At 32.8% G+C, this 14,623-nt stretch overlaps 2 protein-coding genes across 4 annotated transcripts in view; one reads left to right on the top strand and one right to left on the bottom strand.

Moving 5' to 3' along the window:
- LOC115890341 (coiled-coil and C2 domain-containing protein 2A) overlaps positions 1 to 14,623 on the bottom strand; it is a 58,156-nt gene that overhangs the window by 21,387 nt on the left and 22,146 nt on the right. For both annotated transcript variants that reach the window (XM_030910536.1, XM_030910544.1), the window contains one exon: positions 10,292 to 10,442. In XM_030910536.1, coding sequence (XP_030766396.1) covers positions 10,292 to 10,442 — 151 coding nt within the window. The remainder of the gene's footprint in view (positions 1 to 10,291; positions 10,443 to 14,623) is intronic.
- Positions 860 to 10,328, top strand: LOC115890353 (leukocyte surface antigen CD53-like). Of its 2 annotated transcripts, XM_030910557.1 has the most exons (6): positions 905 to 1,013; positions 1,113 to 1,115; positions 6,442 to 6,639; positions 7,803 to 7,982; positions 9,805 to 9,960; positions 10,105 to 10,328. In XM_030910557.1, the coding sequence occupies exons 1-6, from the start codon at positions 954 to 956 to the stop codon at positions 10,177 to 10,179; spliced, it is 672 nt and encodes a 223-aa protein (XP_030766417.1). In that variant the 5' UTR covers positions 905 to 953; the 3' UTR covers positions 10,180 to 10,328. The 2 variants fall into 2 exon arrangements, with proteins under 2 accessions (XP_030766426.1, XP_030766417.1); XM_030910566.1 differs by lacking the exon at positions 1,113 to 1,115 and having other exon boundaries at positions 860 to 1,013.

Here is a 14,623-nt window from a genome sequence, read left to right as displayed (position 1 = left end):
CGATTTTTTAAATAGCTTAACACCGTGGATTATAACTTATAAAAGGCGGACGCCAGAACATGCTGCGTATTGCCCAGCCAGTTTAACGATTTTAAGCTATGGAAATATTTTTTTTTATTATATTGTAATTAATAATGTTAGACAATGATTAAAACTAAATATTCTTGTGTAACCTTAGAGGAATAGCCAATTTAATCTACCATCGTAAATCGTAACTGTGTTCTAAATGCACTGTTTTTGATTTTTCATATCAGTTTAATATAGTGGTATTACCTCGGGTATTACATTACACTCCATTACAAATTAATGATATTCATTCATGCTCCATGTTTACTTATTTTTCTGAAGCCACCACAACGTTTCCGAAAAATTAGTTCCCACGTTTCCTGAAAAAGATCGAGACGCGCCGTGATCGGTTGTTTGTTTACTACCCTGTTTAGAATCACTGCGCGTCTCGATCAATTTCAGGAAACGTGGGATCTAATTTTTATAACACGGGCTTATATTTGAGTTTACTTCTGAAAGTATTTCCAGAAATGTTTTGCGAAATGTTTCATGAAATATTTCCAGAAATATTTCGGGGATAGCGTAGAGGCTGTTTTACAGATGGGCTTGGTAACTTTCTCTTGTATACAAACGATATATTCTGTAAACTTTGGTTTTTACGTTTGAATGAGACAGTATATTATAGAGAATTGGTGTTGGATATCTACTTAACATGAAGTAAATTTTTCATTTTCAATAGTGTCTACGAATTTCTTTTTTAGGAAATAATAATAAAAGTTGGGCTCGAGCTTACAGCTTTTCAGTTATATCATATGTATACACCGAATGTGTTTTAGCCTTTATCTACAGATGATAAGATTGTTATCAACCTAATATAAGATCCTTGTTTGCGCCTCTATTTATTTTTAGTGATAACATTTTTATTGTGGATTGTAGGCAGGAGAAATATGGGTTGCACACAAGGTCTCACGAGAATATTTGTATTTTTGGCAAATTTTGCCTTTTTTGTAAGTACCACACATATTTAAATTAGCTATTTCAGTACAAAGTTAGAAGCTTGAATTTTTCAGGGTAGTAATCAACTTTCTTACAAAGATATATGACAGTTTGTTATAAATAATGCCCCTGAATCGATTTTTTATTATCTAGGGTAACTATGAATTCCATTAAAAGATACTTCTAAAATATCAGTAAATCCACTGACCTTTATGTTTGCTATACTGAAAAACACAAACTTCCAAGTTTATTTGCTAATAATGTATTGAATTGAACCATTATATATAATTTATTTGTATATTATATGTATATATTGATTTATTAATATGTATTACTGCTTCGTGGCTTTTTTATTTGCTCTTGATGATAAAAGCGATTCCATGGTATATATTTTTGAATTTAGTGTAAAAAATCTATAGAAAGCATCCATTATAAATATTTGAAACCTACAGATTTACGAAAAACTAAAAATATTGAAATATTTCGTTTTTTCTCATATAAATAGTAATGTTAATCCGAGTTAAGGACTCTTTTTAGTTATTTTGACTCATTTATTACAAATATATCCTTTATCTTTGCTGTGCCTATATTTTCATGTACTCATATATAATTATGTTTATTACCACCAAATCTTATCTGTTTCCTAGCAAAGGCTTATTTATTATCTGTCAAAGCAAATATTGTTGTTCTCGTGACTTATAGAGCGGTCTGATGTTTTCCATTTTAACCATAGTTTCCCGAAATCACGACTGCAATACAGGGTGTCTCTTAAAAAAGTGCAAGTACTTTTAAGGCGGTTAGATCTGAATATAATAATAATCTTTTCTAACTGCCATTTTTAATATAAATTGAAAATAGCTAAGTTATTTGTCAGCAATAAGTTAATAACATTTATGTCGCCACCATAGATAAAAGACTTATACCACAACTTATACTATTAAATAGATAGGCAACTTATAATACATTTCAATTTTATTATACAAGGGCGCCTCTGGTAGACGGAGGAAGAAATACTAATGGAAGAGAGGGGTGCGGGGAAGGGGGGTTGTTTTTTAGTTAATTTAAAATAAATTTAGACATACATGTAAGAACACTTTGTGTGCTTTTAATTAGGTCGAACATATTATAAACGATAAATCAACTGAATTAAAAGCATACAAAGTGTTCTTATATGTCGGATATTAATTAAAAAATATATTAAAAATACTAGAAATAGTATATATTAAGTTGTTACAGTTATAATTTAATCTTTGGCGGTTTTTTTCAGCAAATAGCAGGCAGTTTACATAATTTTCCTCCCTTTGAAGTGAATTGGAAACGGCTAGGTAAATAATTTTGGTGTAGGCAAGATTCCCAGTTTGTTTCCGTTTGGGACCTGAAATAATAAAAACAAATTAAATCAGATGTAATCTGCTGATCATGCTAATATAAAACGCGCGTCCTTAATTCCTTATGCACCGTAAAAAAATTAAATAACTGCTCTGCAAGTAGCATTTATTAGCAGTACTAATTTAAAAAATCTATAACTGTAAGTAGATATGTTTAATTTACTTACCATTGTATCCTTCGGAAATCAGGTGTACAACAATTAAACTCCATGATAAAAAATAATTAAGAGTTATTACAAAACACAAATTGTCCCACCATTTTTAAAAAACATTGTCTAAAACAGAATACTGGCAAAAAATCTGAAGGAATTTAATTTTACAATAATTCGACAAATCAAAACGAAATCAAATCGTAAAATCACAACAAAAGCGTCTCTGAGTGACAGTTAAAAATCAAATTTTGTTATTGTCAGATATTGACATTTGCATTGTTAATATTGACAGTTTTAATATTTTGCGCCTCTGCATCTTGGAGGAAAAACTATTTTTAATGAACTGTCATTTCCATTTAAGTTTCCCAGCCATGGTCGCCACCTTTGTCCTGATCGCGAAGGCGCGGTGCGGGGAATGAGGCGAGAACGGGCGTTTTCACACCTCCCGACAAACTGGATTCTTCAATCTCAATTGAAATTACGATTGCGATTTTTAAATCGTTGTGACTGTAAACGGTGATTGCCATATTAATATTTAAATATTGTACTATCTAGCGAATAAAGTAAAAAAATACCGAGGGTGTCATTTAAAAATCAAAAGTTGTAGTCATTTCCGGTGAAACAGGAAGTGATCGAACGAAGAAGAAGAATATCATGGCTCAAGAATTTGAGAGAATGGTTTGGAATGACTTCAAACCAGTTATTCAGAGCAGCCGTTAACAAAGTTAGAATTGCCATGATGATTTCCAACCTCCATTAGGAGATGGAACTCGAAGAAGAAGAAGAAGAAGGAAGTGATCGAAACGAATTGAATACGTCAATCAATCCTAATTTATGTCATATGTTTACATACCAATTCTCGTTTTTTCATTAGAAAAAATAAAAAAGTTATAGAGGCTAATCGCTCTTGAGAAACACCCGGTATATTATGATATTGGCCCTAGAAAAATATCTCTATAAAAAGATAAAATCGGAGAAAAAATTCAACCGCAGTTTACTATAAAATGCTTCAATGGACGACCAAATTACAGTCGCAACAAAATTGCAAATCGCAACTCCTAAAAATTCAAACTCGTAGATAGAAGGTTATCACGGTCCTAGTTTACAAAATCACAATCCCATCAAAATCGCAAATCGCAGCAAAATCGCAAATCGCTACTATAGTAATATTGGTTGCCTCAATTGAAACTCGCAAGTAAAAGAAGTCGTAAATCGAGGCAAAATATAAATCTCAAAAATATAAATCTCAACTATAGTAATATTGGTTGCCTAAATTGAAACTTGCGAATAAAAAAAACTGTAGTCGCAGTTACCTATGAGAGGCAATCGCAGGTTGCGATTGCGATTTTAAAATCGCCGCGATTGATTCGCAGTTTGCGATTTGTTGCTCATCTCTACCGACAATCATGTCAGTGGACGCTTACTTATTCTATGGTGGACCCGCAATATATGAATAAGTGGAATGCTTTCATACTCGCCGATAAACTCGTATCGTGTGTCATCGACGGTTGTTTTGATAATTTTAATTTTTTGTCAATAATATTTCAAATGCTTGGCTTTTAAATAAACATTACTTATTTTAAGTACGATAGTGTTATTCTAATAGAACTTATCGAATCAACCATGTTTTTAGGATAAAACAAATGATAATAGATAATAAAAATAAAATACTGAGAGAAAACAGTTAGTTGGCGGGAAGTTTTTATTATTGGATGTATCTAGAATTTCCTTTGCTGCTTTCGCTTTTTGAGTCTTAAAAACAATAAATATAACATATTATAATTTCACAGCAGCCATATTTGTAACAAACAACACAGCACGACTACACGGGTCTGTCGGTGTCGGGTGTCGGTAAATGTAAAATGTAAAAGCATTCATCGTGTCGATGTCGCGATGTCGCATGTCGGTACCGTGGTATGATTGTGTCGGTATCGGGTCGGCCAGTGTGCAATGTGTAAAAACGCCATAACAAATAACTACAAAATCTATTCTCAACTAAATACAGACTAAACTAGTAGTTTATGCCATATTTAACCAAATAGCGCCATACGTAGGAAACTACTATGGGGTTACTTATAGAAATATAAGTGAGTATCCGGGAACACGAGGTTTAAATTCCGGGTTAAACGAGATTTTAAATTAAAAAAACTATATACTCTAAGGCATTATTTATATAATAAAATAAATCATGAAAATATAATGTCATAAAAATAAAATACTAGTTAATACTGTATCTAATTATGTCAACACCAATATTTCTTCAAAAATAACATAATATAAATAATTTCATGTTTTCGAAAATATTCTTATAAAGTGTTTTAACTGTGTCCTATGGGTACAGGTATTATTTATTATTCCTATGTTAAATATAATTCCTTAAAAATTTCAACAAAATATTTTAATTATTTTCTTCAATAATATTTACGAATATATGAATATCTACACACATGAATGCTAATATTGTTAGATCCAAATCACCATATTAATGTAATAGATCATTGACTGGATCAGGTGGCATAATAATATATTGACGTATTGAGTTTAACTTTAAACTGACATTCATAGTATGCCAATTTAAAGAATTAAAATAGGAATTATATATTCAAATTTCATTATGTCTTGTATTGGAATCCAACTCAAATGTATCTGCTTATTAATGGTAACCTACAAACACAAGGCTCGTCTTGAGACTTTTGAAATTCTTGGCAGTTCAGGTTAAATTTCAAAGAGACTTTTCTTTTTGAAAAAAAAAATATTACTTCCCTTTGTCCTGTGATGATAGTATGAGCCCAAGGAACAAAAGAAGATATTAGTTTATACTTCCACGACAAAGTGAAACTTTGTAAGCAGTTGACTTTTCTTTTAAAGAAACCAAAGAGCAAGTGGTCACATTGGATTAACCTCAAGAGAATCTATCGTTATCTCTAAAACACATTTAGATGTATATGCTTTTTATCATGATTTGCTCACGTTCGACAAAATATCCAATAGAAGATTGGAGTTTCCTAAACCAAAATAATTTATGGAGCCAATGAAGAATGAAGTTTGAAACAAAATCGGAAAACAAAAATCCACATAAAAAAATTACAACTGTGTGAATGTCACACAGCGAATAGGTACACTTAGCCTAAGCGTGCAAAAGGATCATTATTATAATTACTTGATGGTATGGTGCTTAAAATTCACAGATTTTCCACAAAAACAGACAAAAAATTCAAAGATAAACAATGGAAATAACCAATCGATATGCACAAACTGTACTGTGGTAAGGCTACTGGTAGTCGCTACCGTTAGCTGACTATACAGTCGACAAGTAGCACGAGTTCAACCTTTCTTTCGTGATTCTCTGTTTTTTAATTTTAATACGAATTTTATTGCTCTGAATGTGTTTATTTTAAAATTGAATGCCTTAACGTCAATTTCCAATCAGGGTCTGTATCTGTAGAGTCTGATCGTAATTTCTGGATAGTGCATTACCGGCAGCGGATAAAAGCCGACAAGCGGTTGGCGACGAAAATAAATTCTACGATGTCAGCCAGGCGCAATGTCGTTAGAAATGTTTTTCCAACGCGAGAAACTAAACATTTTTAGCAAGTAATTATTTATTTTTTAAGAGGTAAGAATTTGGTAATATTTTTTTATACATAACTAAATTCTATTATTGAAACAAAGAAATGGGAGTTTCGTATTTTCATGAATTTCTTTCATTCATTGCGAGATTGCGCTCAAAAAGCTCATAGGCATATATATCTGACGTAGAAAAATGCTACCAGTTCATTAAATAATTGCATTTATTTAAGAGACATCCATGTAATAAAAAATTAAAATTGATGTAAAAAATATCATAAAATCACTTTTTAAAACGCACTGTTTACGTAGTTTTTCATTTTTCATTTCAGTTGGTTGGTGCAGCTTTATTAATTCTAGGAATACTGTACACGGTCAACTACACAAAATTATCAGATGCTATCCCTGACGATTTCGAAGCCATCAGATATGTTTCTATTATTGCGATAATTATAGGCTCCATTATAGTGTTTATTGCCTTTTTGGGATGCTGTGGAGCACTCAGGAGCAACACATGTATGTTGACAACGGTAAGATTTCAATACTAGCAACACCTTACGAATATTTATACTCCGCTTTACTATCAACGATGATACACATACAATCAAACAAATACGGTACAAATAAAGGTACAAATATATACTTCAGAATATCCAAATTTCAAGCCAAAACGAGCAATATAAACTAGGTATTACTTACGGCTTAATGTATTACTTATTTCAAGTGTACCATTGTCTATACATATACATATTATCAGAAGTGAACTGAATCAAGTCCAAAAAGTAATTATGGAGAAAATGAGAGTTAACGTTTTTTAATGTTACTTAATTAAGAAGATAAACAAGTTGGATAAACAGGCTATAGGTGCTTAATGCGAGAAGTGTGACTTGATTCATTTCTCTACATAAAACAAATCTATAAACGTATAAACACGATTATCTCAAAACAGTAGGAAATTGGACTTAATTCATTTTAATTCTCACTACTCCATATAAAGGACTAAAATTAGCCTATAAAACGGTTCGATACCACACTACTGATTCACTTGTATTAAATAAGCCGCCACTGCACTACTGCAGGGAAACGGCGTGCAATTGACTTGGATATGAACATCAATGGCAGTCCCCATATAATTTTACATATAAAATGACATCGACAGATCTTCATTTCATAGCCATCGCTAACACAGTTTTTTTTTCGATGATATTGTACTAGGTATAATCATTATATAATAATAGAGGTAGTAGTTTGGTTTTACGGCCACAGCTCCAGAACTATCCGGCCAAGTGATATATTTATGTATATCCTAAATTATATAATAATCATATACGAATACGATTTTCTTAATAAATACATTGGCGACATAGCATTTCTTTGTTTATATCATATTTGCATATCCTGGGGACCTTAAAGAATGTCCACCTTTGTGGCGGGTTCATTTTTTGAATAGAGTTCTGTTTTTTTCTCCGCTAGAAGAAAACCTTAGTTTCCTACAGTAAGATTGGTCTATTTATATAATTTGTCTAAGAATTTATGGATAGTAGCCCCATCTATACTGTTATGTATATCCCATGTTATTTAAGTGTAACATACAAATAGTATGCGTAATGAGCAATCAATAGTATCAATAAATTATTGAAATGATTGGATTTGATAATTAGTATTGATTTTTACTGTTTGTTTGTAATTTTAGTATGCTGCCATCCTTTTTGTTATTTTCTTGATTCAAGTAGCTTTGGGCGTGTACGCTTTGCTAAAAATCAAAGATGATAATCAATTACACAGTGGAATAAACTCAGCTCTAAACCAACTACTTCAGGCATACTATCAGGAGGACACAGCACAACAAACTTTCGACTTTATACAGGAAACCGTAAGTTATTATTGTATTTTGATTTTACGTAATAACTACATTTTTATATGATGTAGTTTAAATACACCGCTCAAAATAATTATCGCATATTTGAAAAAAGGTAATTATAACATATTTCTAAATAAACCATGCATTTTTCAGTTGGCCGACTTTTTAGTTAATCAATACTTATAATAATAACGTAAAAAGTAAAGTGAAACCAATATATTCTTATGGAGCCGCGCTCACATGCAATTATATCCGACCGATCGGCTCCATAAGAATGTATTGTTTTCACTTTTGCAACTAAATAGTCGGCTGACTATTACATGTCAGCGCGTAGGGTTATTAGGGAGTTTTCGTTGCTTTAAAAAAATTCAACGGTACGGTTAACGTATACGTAACCATAACCGCTATTTTGACAGATAAAAAAACAGTTTTCGGACTTTCGGTTCATCAGTTCGGAGCCGACATACGATACGATAACCGAAAACTGACAGCTAAGCACAACCCGTAGCGTAGTGTTTTGATTTTTGGTTTTTGTATTGTTGTTTGATTTGAAAGTGCTTTATATGACTTCATTGGGTATCGCTATATAGGATGGACAATTTAATTTTATTGGACTCTAGTGATGAATCGGATTTGGAGGATGCTATGCTGTTGGAAGGGTTTGAAAACAACATCGAATATCGAGCAGAACTTTATGGGGAGTTCAACCTAGAAATGTTATCTGACCAAGACTGCAAAGCTAACTTCAGCTTTGAAAAAAAAGACATTCCTCGATTAGTTGAAGCACTAAGAATTCCCAACGAGTTTAACACAGATAAAATAAATAATCAAAACATAAACAAAATAGAATGATGTTAGGTTAGATCTGTATTTTTCAATGTTGTGTTTCTACTGCGCTAGTGCGCATGCGTACCGCTATGTTAACGGCTTTGGCTAACGTCCGTAAAATATCGGCAGCTAGCGGTTACGATATACGATAATCGAAATTGAAATGTCAAAGTTGTCAATTAGCGTTAACCGGAATTGCAATTTGTAAGCAACGAAAACTCCCTACTGTTTCGAATACTCTCTCCTCTCTCTCCCCCCCCCCTCTCACTCTTTCGTCGTATTCTCTTTACAGTATCCAAACTAAGCATTCAAGGTGTCTTGTTTTCTTGTTTTCTTCTTTTTTCAGAGCCTATCCTCTATGGATGTTGGCAATCATGTTGGTCCATATAATCCTGTTAACAACCGCACTAAATAAAGGTATGGTCGTCATTCTCGTCTAAGATTTTTCAGCCCCGATATTCGTCGACGCCCCTGACCTCTTCTACTATTTATTTTGCCCTGCAAGAATAGTTGGATAAGTTGGTATTTCTCATTACGCCATCACATGCCACGTGTGCCATATTCCTCACTTTCGCACTATGTATAATTTCTTAATTCCTTTTGCATTCGTTGGATCATGGTGTTGTTTGTGACATGGTAAGTGAATGAAATCCTCATCATGCGGCGATAGCACCACAAAGGCTTCAAAGCGTTTAGATGTCTTGTTTTACAAAATTAATATTTTTTTCAAATATCCGATAATTATTGTTTTGAGTAGTTTATATATTTTTTTTTATTATAAAATAAAAAAAGAATAAAATAAAATAAGAAAGGGGGTTCTAAGAAACATAGCAGTTGAAGACAAAATACATAATCAAATTATTTTTATGCCTATTTTATTTCGCTGTTTGAACCCATCATTAGATGAATTTTTATTATTTAATTCAGAGCAAATAAACTTTAATCAGCTGTCATCCTTCAAATAATGTAATTTCATAGTCTCTATCTTACGTTATTTTATTTATAGTTTAAGTGTTGTGGAGTAAAAGGTCCTTCAGATTGGAATACTACACCAACCAGTTGTGGATCCTATACAACAGGCTGTTCAAATATCGTATTTGACTGGATTCTCAGTTCTGTAAAAGTTATAGGAATAACAGCAATCGCCGTCTCGGCAGTAGAAGTAACTATTTCATAATTATTATTTAGAAGTAGTTTTTATGATATCAAAAATTAATTCCTAAGTAATTTTTGATATATTTTGATACAATTGATATATAAAAACCTTCATAAGCAAATTTGTATATTTTAAAATGGATTTTTTTAGGTTATAGGTGCCACCTTAGCTCTGTGCCTCTCCAATTGCATCAGAAATCATAACAGACAGACGTCATATTATTAGATATGATTAAGCTAAATTGTGTTATGGTGTAAAAATACGTTTTTTTAAGTTATTTGTGTGTTTAACCGAGTTATAAAAATAATATTATGAAAGATAGTTTTTTTGTACTTACTCTAAATAAAAAAGATATTTTTCGTTTACCACGCTTTCGTAACTGAGATTATTCCTCGATCCTTTGCATAAGTAAAAGATTTTTGTGTACATCTGTTTCAACTTCCGTTTTCCCTTTGTATAGTCTTCGATTACATCATCATCGTCTATTGCTAAAAATAATTGGACTAATAACTGCTATATAGGGTGATTAATGGCCATGGTACGTCAGACGTTTATGGATAATCGGTGATAGGGTTTTTTTGAAAATTGGGATTTTTGCATACAGGCACCTACTCGTATCTGTCTAAATTATTTTCAGCTTTACAGTGTTGCCGCTCCATACTATAAGCGTTAGCATCTTGGTTATTTTAAATGGAACATCCGGTATATTACATTTTTTGAAACTATTTTCAAACCCCATAAAAAAATCTCAAAAATAATTTCTTTTATAATTTCTCTTTTTTTCTAACAGTTCGAGATAACATAACAAATAAAACGTGTAGAATTGACAAAAACATGATATTGAATAAGCGTTGGTTAAATCATAAATTCGGCATATTGAAAGCTGAAATTGGGTTTATAAGGAAAGTCGACATATTCGATCTGTCTAAATCAACCATTGAGATATCAAACAGGGAGATCAATAAAATTATTTATTCCTTTTTATATTTATTTATCTACATTATATATAATTAAAATTATTATATATAAGCGATACGAAATAAACTTTAATTTACATCATCGAGAGCGCGATTATTAAATTCATTGTTGGCAACCATGAACATATTTGGCGCCGGGCTGACTAACTGGAATTTAAATTTCCCCCTGGCGATTCAGATAGTAGCTCTGCTGTAAAAAATGTCAAGTTGCCACATTTATTTATTTATTTCCTGATATTTTGATTCGTTTTGACTTTGACACTTTAGTTTTGTATTTTTTGGTTTAAGTGAAGATTTTGCAGTCGAAAATTGTTCTTTTTAGAAGCGCTTGTGGTGCGCTTGTGGTGCGAGGTGTACAAGATGCCGAAGCAGCTTAACAGTCGTTGCAAAAATTTCATCGCAACCTTATTAGAAGATTTTGAACGGGAAAGCGGTTATAATGGCTCTTTGTGTCCCTTAAGTGTTGTTAAGGAGGCGACTTTTGTTGATGTAAATAATAACTGTTTATATATATTTGTAATTAATTCGTTTTTGCTTCCTAAAATATTTTGATTAAAAGAAAATATGTAGAAATGGGTGACACTATGCCGTGTGCCGGTTAACCTTAATCACGTGACTAAATATTTATTAGGTATGACCAATGACTAAAGAATATATGGACAAATAACACCCGAGACCAAACTATTACCATTCTTCCAAACAGTGCCGTGGCACATATTTTTCTTAACATAGCCGCTTGAAGCGATATTTATAATTTTTGATAAATGTTTTGACTACGCCTATGGTGTATGCAGTGGTATCATACTAATTAATTACGAGAAAAAACGTATTAAAATGTTAACAAAAGGTACAAAACTTGTATCTACGTATAGCACATAATATCAAGTACATAAATATAATATCAGAAAAATAATTATCGAATTCAATAAGAAAACGCTAAAAAGGTGGAGCGGACTGTTTATATACCTATGAAACCTAACTTCTGGCTCTTTCTATCATTGCGCCTTTTACACTTGAAAGCTGAACAAATTACCATTGTAATAAAGTTTGTACACTATACACAACAAACTTAAAAGTCGCTAAAATTGTCGCTGATAACCAGCTGGATGACTCTTTCGTAAGGTCTACCCATACAGTACACTTCGTCCCAGGGACATACATTTTATGTCCATTTTACGTCCCGGGACCAATTAGGGACGTACTATTTACGTACAGCTGGTTCCAATAAAATTGAATACGATTTAAAACATATTTTTATTATTTCGGGCAGTATATTCTATGATACCAGTCCCCCATTTCTCTACTCATGTCATGCTGACGTTCTGAAAAATTTATCTGCCACTTTGTCAAAAGCAAAGTAGTTTTATACAATGTCACAATAACCTTAAAATGTCAAAATACTTGACACATAAATATACACTGCCCAAATCTTCGAAAAATGTGTAAAGAGTCGTATTCATTTTTTTTTGGAACCAGCTGTACATTGTAGGGCTTCACTACGGACGTACATGCGAGTACGTACTACGGACGTAAATGCGAGTACGTACTACGGACGTACATGTGAGTACGTACTACGTACGTATCTTGAAAATTTTTGAAAACGCTTTACAAAATGTTATTTAATTTTAATATCATGACTGGATTATTTTGGTCAGATATACCCAATAATAATGAATGGACTGGATCAGTGTATCTTTTCTAGGCTAACGTTAATGCAAGTCACTCTAACCTACCTCTACTTCTTTTATTAATAAATCTAACCCGACCGCTATAAAAATGATTTCCTAAATTATCCAATGACCATAATGCATCACAGCCTTTGAAGAAATCTGATGGGTTAAAAATGCAATATATTATGCAATCAAGCCTAACAGGAAAATTATGCAGTCCTATGTTTAAATTTCCCGCTAAGTTATTCGTTCACATTCGAGTCTTGTCGGAATCGGAAGTCGGGCGGTTTCTAATGGCGTTTTCGATTGGCAGAGCTAGAGCGCACGTGCGCACTCAGTGTAGTTCCATCTTTTATTAATCAACGTAAAAAATAAAAACAACAATACACTGAGTGCGCACCTACTCCGATCCAGTTTTCGATTGTGTTGTGTTTCATGGTGGCCGTAGGTTGTTTGGCTTCCACCTTGTTTTCTTTTGTCGTTGCCTTCGTTGCTCGTTGGTTCAAGGTAAGTTAAAGTGTAATAATATAATGTGACTATTTCACCTAGCACAGTCACAACCTCGAATGATTGAGAATCGGCTCATTCAATTTTTTCAAAACAGAGGCAAGAATTAGATATTTGAATACTTAGTTTTCTTTTTGTATTTTTTAGTTAGAAGTAGTTCGAGAATAAAAAAATAAAATATCTATCAACATCTGTGATCAACATTCAATAAAAGACAGAGTGCGCTAAGGGTGTAGTTGCCGGACCGAAGACAGACTCACGGGTGTATCAAGACATAAGGGATGACCCTGTACCTGAGTTTTTATATTAATAAATATTTTAAGCTGTCTTCCATTGAATTATTTATTATTTCTAATTAAATTCCTAAGTCGTATACGTCGTTGAAAAATGTACGTCCATAGCATGATACAAAGAATACAAGGTATGATATTGCGCAGGTTGGTCACTACGTCACAGGTGATAACAGGCACCAGGCACCATTGGTCGGCAAGCTCCGCGCGCCAATTTTAAATTGTCAAACAGATGACACAATAAATGTGAAAATAATTTTTCAAATGTCAAGCTCGATGATTTGCCGTGATGATTTGACATAACTTTTGGGGTTATGTCCTAATTCTTCCCTAATTTAGGTCTTTTTTTATTAATGGCAATTGAACAATATGGATATTTTTTTGTATGGCATATGACGTCACAGTTGGTATGCGCAAACTTAACGAAATTGGAGCCGCTATCGATCATACCTTGTTTTCTTTGTACCATGCGTCCATAGTACGTACATTGTACGTACTTTCGATCATTTTACGTCCAGTTTTGGTCCGGAACAAAACATAAAATGTACGTACCTGGAATGTACGTACATGCGACGTACATAGTACGTACATTGCCACGTCCCAGGTACGTACCGGGGACGTACAGAGCGTTGGAAAATGTACGTCCCCGGTACGTACTTGTACGTACCAGGGACCTGACGTTCGTCCCAACATTACGTACCAGGTACGTACATAGTACGTACCGTGGCTGTATGGGTATGAATTCTGCAGCCCGTATACGGGCGTTACATGCCCTTGTATTCTTTAGTCATGGGTTATGACCTATATTTGTTAGTTATAAAATGGCTCAAATTATTATTTTAAATTTATTTATGTATATTAATTTAAAAAATCGAAACATAAATAAAATACCTTTTCAGTTTTTTATTTTTAACTCTATGTTTTCAACGATATATCATGTTCGGGAGATATGTTCCTATACCTAAACCTTATAGATACACCCGTTTATTCAGTAAAGTAATTTAAAAAATAATCATTCTATTAGGGAAATTAAAACAATTTTGGGTGCACGTCATCAATGACACCATGCGTCGTCTTATGGAGTTTGCTGGTGGTCGTATTATGATGTGCTACCAAAGGTATTTTAATAATTATTGTTTCGTTTAAAGCAGATCGTTGCCATGACAAATTTTTCAAACTTTATGTGAATCAGTTATGTAAGAGAATGCAGAGTGAGTGGGAGGGG

This window comes from Sitophilus oryzae, unplaced genomic scaffold, assembly GCF_002938485.1.
Source record: "Sitophilus oryzae breed Bouriz unplaced genomic scaffold, Soryzae_2.0 scaffold_1178_pilon_pilon, whole genome shotgun sequence".
NCBI classification, from domain to species: Eukaryota; Metazoa; Arthropoda; class Insecta; order Coleoptera; family Curculionidae; genus Sitophilus; species Sitophilus oryzae.
Note: the sequence above shows the minus strand (reverse complement) of the source record. Positions and strands in the feature narration are given on the sequence as shown.

What these genes read in the sequence shown, in the direction of transcription:
- LOC115890353 (XM_030910557.1), top strand. Translation starts at nt 954, where the DNA reads ATGGGTTGCACACAAGGTCTCACGAGAATATTTGTATTTTTGGCAAAT. An exon ending in TCGACTTTATACAGGAAACC is followed by an intron (nt 7,983 to 9,804) that starts GTAAGTTATTAT and finishes TTTTATTTATAG; the next exon opens with TTTAAGTGTTGTGGAGTAAA. An exon ending in TCGCCGTCTCGGCAGTAGAA is followed by an intron (nt 9,961 to 10,104) that starts GTAACTATTTCA and finishes GGATTTTTTTAG; the next exon opens with GTTATAGGTGCCACCTTAGC.